Raw genomic sequence first — 6,678 nt, forward strand, 5'->3', positions numbered from 1 at the left:
TCCGGAGGAATTAAGATGGATGGGAAGGAAGGAAGGAAGGAATGGTGGAACTGATACTATTAGACATACTTGATGAGGAGAGACTCCAAGGGGCTGTAGTTGATCTTCGGCTTGACCTTGACCTTCTTCGCATCCGAAGCAAAATCGAGTGACCTTCGCGTGTCCCTCAGCGACTTCTTAGACGGATCCACGTTGACGATAAAAGCCGTCTTCGAATTTCCCGTCAGCACTCTCTTCAGCAGCATGGTCAGACTGCTGCGCCGGAATTTAAAATCCTGACGGTTTTTAACGGACAAATCCCGGATGACTTCCTTGAGGTGCAGGAGGGACATGTTGATGTTGGCTCCCTCGCGGAGTCCCTCGGCGTCCTTGTTGACTTCCCCCGCGGTCTCACTGCCTGCCAGGTCCACCAGGTACAGCTCTCCCGTACGGCCGGATTCTGTCCCTTCTTTGTGGAGAATGCTCACCACGACCTACAGTAGAGAGGGAACCGTGAATGTATAAGCAACCCTTAATTTACAACGCCTTGAACGAAGGCGATTAAACCTTTCTGAAAATGGGCGACAAATTGACAAGATTCTACTTTTCGTAGTTGACAACGACTAGTTTGTGAGGCTATATGTCGAACAAGACACGTCAATAGTGACGTGATTGGAGCTAGACGGCAATTGTTCTTGAAAGTCAATACGAAATATCTGCATATACATATATCTAAATGACATTGTTTGTTGATACAAACGTTGTGCAACATTACCTGGAAGACCATATGAGACCGGGAGCTCCGTTCGTTCACCTCCGTGGCCCTGCTTCTCCTGGACGCCGATGCTTCAAAGAACACCCTGATGGCGTCCATGGCGTTGGTGATGTTGTGTTTCTCCAGGTTGTTGGCGAAGAACAGACTGTTGGACGGGTCTTCTCTAATGTCCAGTGACGGTCGCTCCTTCCTCGGCACCGTTAGATCAAATACCTGTTTACAAATCACACAAAAACAACTGAAAAACTAGTCCCGTCTCGTTTCTTGATACTTAGACTGTCAGCACAAAAATATCTTCTATTTCTAATGTTCTCTCAATTAGGGCATGTGACCTACTAATAAAAAAAAGAGGTTGAAGCATTCTCTATCTATATTATCCTTCAGATTGGTCCACCGTACAGAAAATGTTGGCGCATCTAGGATAGGGCAACATATAGGGATGGCAGTGTTGGCGTGAATGGTGTTCAGCACCAAGGACAGGGATAGGCTTTACAGGGATAGACTTTGTAATATATGGTAGGCATTACCTTTTCGTTTTGACGCGCATATGATACGGGCGACATATGGAGATGGCAGCGTTAGTGTGAATGGTGTTCAGCACCAAGGACAGGGATAGCCTTTATTTATGATCTATGGCGAGCCATTGATCATGACTTACCTTTTCGTTGTAGATTTCTAGTACGCTGACGAAGAAGGCGATGTTCCAGTCCTGTTTCTTCTGTGACTTCAGAAACAGCTGTTTCAGCGCTCTGTAGATGATGCCTTCTGTTTTCTCGTTCAGGTCTCTGTCCGATGGTCCTGCCATGGTGTAAGTCTTCCCCGAGCCGGTTTTTCCTACAACAAACCATGCAAACGATTTAGCTCTTCTAACACAGTCAAGTGTTTCGTACCTGCCAACATTTCGTGGTTTGCTCTGCTACCTTTGCTTATAACTCAATGGCACAGAACATTACTACGGTTCACCGCAAGGTAGCGCAGCTATATCACCTCGAGAGCATTTTGATGCTATGATGAAGTAGATTGCAATATAGGCTTTCATAATTGCGCACAGATACATGTGACTCGTCTTTGACAGAACAATGACGAAGCAAAACTGACATTTAAGTCATCTCACACCAACAGAGATTGACATGCTTTCGGTGTCAGCTTTTTTAATTTTTTCCAACGTAGAAAGAAGCCATAAAACTATAGCTAATCATGATGAGGGTTTTGCGTGCTTACCATAACACAGTATACACCCATTGTACCCCTCCAAAACTGCGTCAACAATGGGACTGGCCATGGTGTTGAAAATCTCTGCCTGCGTGGTCTCCTCTGGGAACACTTTGTTGAAGATAAACTGCTGCACGCCGTCATTCTTTGTAGGAATCGACACCTGTAAAAAGTATAATATTGTGATTTTCATAATCATATATATGTTAACCGAAGGAAAACATATTGTTGTTGCCACGTTTCCTCTTCTTCTCCAAACCAAAAAGGTCAATGACCTGAACCAGACTGTCTTTTACCATGGTATGTTGGGTTACATCATGTTGCAATTTTATAGCAGGAGAGGTTTAGACTCCTGTCTGACCATATATATGAATGTGTTTGAGAGAGAATTAACAGAGCAGACCATATGCGAAGGTAAGCATTACTAGTATGCATTTTCTTTGCAAAGTTAATAGTTCAGAATTTACCTGCATGAGACGTGTGTCCACAGTCAGGCACCCCTGCTCCTGCTCTTTCTCCTCTCCCCGCAAGGGGCGCACCCGGATGACCACCTGGATTCTGTCGTCCTTCTGCAGCATTCCTACATATCAGAAGAGGAGAAAATCGATCGGTCACTGAGAATCAATTTCCATCCTCATATTACTTTATCCCAATGAATTATATACATCGAAGGAAAACATATTGTTTTGCTCGGTTTCTTCTTCTCCAAACACATAAGGTCAATGACCTGAACCAGATGCCTGTCACTATGGCAACAAGTGGTGTTGAGTTACATTTTTGCAGCAGAACAGAGTTGGAACGGCTGGTCACCATATTAAATATATATGGATGGGTATGTATAGGAAAAACAAAGCTGCAGTAGTTTGTTGGACTAGACAATGTGAAGGTAAACATTACTTTTCTAGTTTTAATATTTTTTTTTCATCGGACAGCAATTGAAATGCGAAGTAGGTACACTTGTAGGTACAGGGTATCTAGATACCACCAATGATCGTGTTAAGCCTGGTACGAGGGCCTGTGATGCTCCAGTCCCCACCTGTTCCCCCCACCACCACCCTGTCCAGCTCGGTGACCAGGTCCGAGTAGTCGGCGGCCTCACACAGCAGCAGGGAGTCGCGGAAGGCCTTGAAGGCGCGCGCTCCTCTCCTGGGGAGGATCTCCAGCAGTACGGACGCGCTCTGCTTGGCGTCGTTCTCAGGGTCCATGATCTCGTCCACATCCCTGTATAATCCATATATGGTCAATTTTCAGTCACGTGACAGTGAAGTAATTTGGTGTCCGCCATGTTGGTGGGTTAAAGACACATATATGCATGTACTAAGCCTAAACAGCAAATAGCGTTTGTTTGGAGGTGTGAACGTTTGCATGTATTTATGTTTGGAAGTACTGTGCACCATCATGAACTCAAGAAGATATGGATGGATTGTCAAGAAGATTGGTTGGTGGGCATGCCTTGACCTATCAAAGAAATGATTACAATTTGGACCCCCTGTCGTCTTTCCTTGGTACTGCAGGAGAACTTTCTTATCTTGTGTTCTACTTGTGTTTCACTTGCTACAACTTCTAGACCTTTTGCTTCTACAGCACAAAACTACAATCATGATTCAATAACAGGTCTCCATCTTGGATCTCCCTTTTTGAGCTCGATTATGGAGATGCGATGGGAAAAGGAAATAGATAAATGCCAAATGACTAAACGAACAATAAAAAGACGTACCTGTCGCTGATGACCCTCTCGTGCAGGAGATGGTCCAGCACGTGACCAGCCTGTAGCCTCATCACGATGTGATCACGTGTTAGCCGCAGTCTGTCCACGTGTTCGTTATCCATCTCACCAACATCCGGGGTATCTGCTCCATCACTACGTGCCGACTGAGGAGCGTCATCTTCATATAAACTTGATCTGTGAAACAATATTTCATATGAATGAACTTAAGACATACATTGAATTTCATTTTCTTACAGAAATCTTGTTTCCTGCAATTGTCCATACTGTACTTCCATTTTAGATAACTTTTTATATAATACAGTATTCAACCTATCCCCTCTCATGAAGTTGTTTGTTAATATTCTATTTTGTGCCCAGTTCGAGTTTTGTTAAAGCTGAAAGTGGTCTGTGTGTTCTGTAGTTTAGAATAGCTTATTTTTTCTCTACCTGCTTCAGCTAGCATGGGATCGGCTTTTCGTTCACGTTCATTTATTGCCTACATTAATATTTTACTTTGGTAGTACATGTATTGAATTATTGAATTTCTTGACCTTCCCAAAATATGGAAACAGAACGAAGGTAAAGTTACGCATTGCATTGTCACGACTCCCTTTCCAACAGCTTTTAGCGGTGCTTTTGATCCGATTGCACCCACTTCAATACTTCTAACAAAACAGTCAAGAGCAAACATAAGCCTTTAATACACACCCATACTTTACAATAGCGGTCTCCTTGCCCCAGTAGACACAGCGGTTGTGTAACTGTTTGAACTGTTGTCGGTTAAGTCTGTAGTGGGTTCTTATAGTTTTTGATATGGATTGCAACAATACTTTTATACAAGCCAAAGCGAAATTCTTTTCTTGAGTGTCGTTTCATTTACGTAGACTTTTGTTCAAATGTTGACATTTGTACCGTAATCTGCATAACGATCGCCCTGTAAGTAGCGGTTTAGCACACACATGCTTCAACAAATCATTGGTTTTTGTGGTTGTTGCTACTAGTAGTATCTTTGTACATGTTGGCCTTAGATCTGGGCAACGTTTTATCCGCATCAAAACAATACAATCCTTTTGTTCGGGATCATGTCTGTAACAAGTGATCAATGAAGTCAAACAATGCCAACTGGCAACTTGTCAAACGTTTTTACGACCTACTTAATAGTACAGGATTGAAATATATATATATATACCATCACCATATATTGGTAACAACAAGTCGACCTATCAAACATATAACTTTTTGGCCCAATATAATAAGTCGACCAACGAAAAAAACATAAGTTTTGGTCTTTGATACCTCAACCAATCAAGAAATATATATTCTTATTTTTCGCCCGTTAGTAAGTCGACCAATCCAGAAAGATATTTTGATAGCCCGATTTTCTGACGTGGACAAAAGTAAAGAATGACCGGCACAATAACAAGGTAGAAAATCAGTTCTCAAGAAGTGTGTCACGGGTATCGTATAACGCTCGGGGTATCAAATGTAGTTCACACTCACAGTCCACTTCCCAAATCAGAAGGAATATTTTGGTAGTATTGTTGTCACCTTTTTTTACTTCATAACTTCAAAAACGACCAAGTGCTTCGTTTGTTCTACTTACATGAAGCAGCTAGAGTGAACCTATTGTTCACAGTATTCTTTTCAAGCGGTACAGAATGAATGGAAAGTTCTTTTCTTCGTCCAGCGAAGAATATCTCAAATCGGAACAACAGTGCTCAAGACGAACGGGTAGCTGTACTTAATGTGGTATGAATATTTAATGATTCTTCATTCTAAAGGACTACTAGAAAGCATGCAAATAAAGCACCTGTATTGGAGAATATCTCACCTGGACTCCGTCCTTGGATCAGCCTTGACTGAGACTTCCTCAGACGACGTACGATTATCCATCTTGAGACAAGAACTATCACTGTCCTCTCTCTGAAGAAAGCTGTAATCATGTAGCATCCATCCCCTCAAAAGCTCAAGCGAATCACTGCGGTTTAACTTGTGTTATTGTCGTTGCTAGCGCTACAGCCGTACTGGAGCCCGTGTCAGGACTCACAATACGAACCTTGTCAAGGCGCAGTGGCGGGTTATTTTTAGCGACCACGTCACCTCTTCTCGGGTAGCCCGGCCGTTGGTCAACACGCTCCGGCTAATGGAGACTGGGTGTTGAAGACGAAATCTGACTCCCGAGTACACTACTGGCGAAACACGTGCCTCTTGTACGGAGTGTGTTGAAAGAAAACAGGTTGTAGACATGCTATTCTTGTTTCAGTGTGACCAGGAGATTCTTGTTATCTGTCGTCAGTGTCTTTCGGTAAGGTGGGCCGGTGTGGAGATATCTAGGCTAAAGTGTGATATCCACTAGTATATCAAGGGAGAATTGTCACAGACCCAAGTCCGAGTCATAGCACATGCAATCAAATATACCACGGGTAGGAAACGCGAACATAACACACCGTATGACCTCATTCGATCACCGACATTGCTTCTTGAAATTCCAACACAAACATGTAGATACGACATAGAACTCACATTCAAAACAGTCGAGTCTTGCTATTAAATCCTTCTCAGCCATTCAGGACGCCATTGTTATTTGTTATTACGTATTCTACAGTCACTTCGATAAAACACAGCCTACTTGACGACCAGAATGAATGTAGATATATCGGAGATGACACCGTGTATTGACGTGCACGCAACGTTCATTCATTCTTAATACGAGTACCTGTCTAATACACCTGTTGCCGGTCCGTGATTGTTGTCGCGGGCTGTGAGGACCATTGTTATAACGGGCTAGGATTTTCAGCAATCAAAAGAAACATAGACAAGGACAAAGTTACACTGCACTTAAGTGCAATAGCGTTTATTACAGCGACACAAGAAAAAAACTACGCAAAAGTAATGTCTATGATAAAACTACGCCATTCAAGATATTAAGATAAAATTGATATGTCTTTTACTGCCTTTTTGTTTCGCCGGTAAGATAAATGATATATGATTAACTAAGCCAATC

The 6,678-nt window shown here is 42.7% G+C and overlaps 1 protein-coding gene across 1 annotated transcript in view; it reads right to left on the minus strand.

Annotated features, from left to right (window-relative positions):
• LOC109467375 (kinesin-like protein KIF3A) overlaps positions 1-5,568 on the minus strand; it is an 8,622-nt gene extending 3,054 nt beyond the window's left edge. The window contains exons 1-8 of the mRNA XM_019765351.1: positions 5,506-5,568; positions 3,684-3,869; positions 3,003-3,187; positions 2,434-2,546; positions 1,976-2,129; positions 1,413-1,588; positions 755-967; positions 70-473 (exon numbers count right to left, since the gene is read on the minus strand). Coding sequence (XP_019620910.1) covers positions 70-473; positions 755-967; positions 1,413-1,588; positions 1,976-2,129; positions 2,434-2,546; positions 3,003-3,187; positions 3,684-3,869; positions 5,506-5,567 — 1,493 coding nt within the window. The 5' untranslated portion in view covers position 5,568. The remainder of the gene's footprint in view (positions 1-69; positions 474-754; positions 968-1,412; positions 1,589-1,975; positions 2,130-2,433; positions 2,547-3,002; positions 3,188-3,683; positions 3,870-5,505) is intronic.
• Positions 5,569-6,678: the final 1,110 nt, after the last annotated feature.

Source organism: Branchiostoma belcheri, unplaced genomic scaffold (genome assembly GCF_001625305.1).
Source record: "Branchiostoma belcheri isolate BF01 breed outbred unplaced genomic scaffold, Haploidv18h27 scaffold1, whole genome shotgun sequence".
NCBI classification, from domain to species: domain Eukaryota; kingdom Metazoa; phylum Chordata; class Leptocardii; order Amphioxiformes; family Branchiostomatidae; genus Branchiostoma; species Branchiostoma belcheri.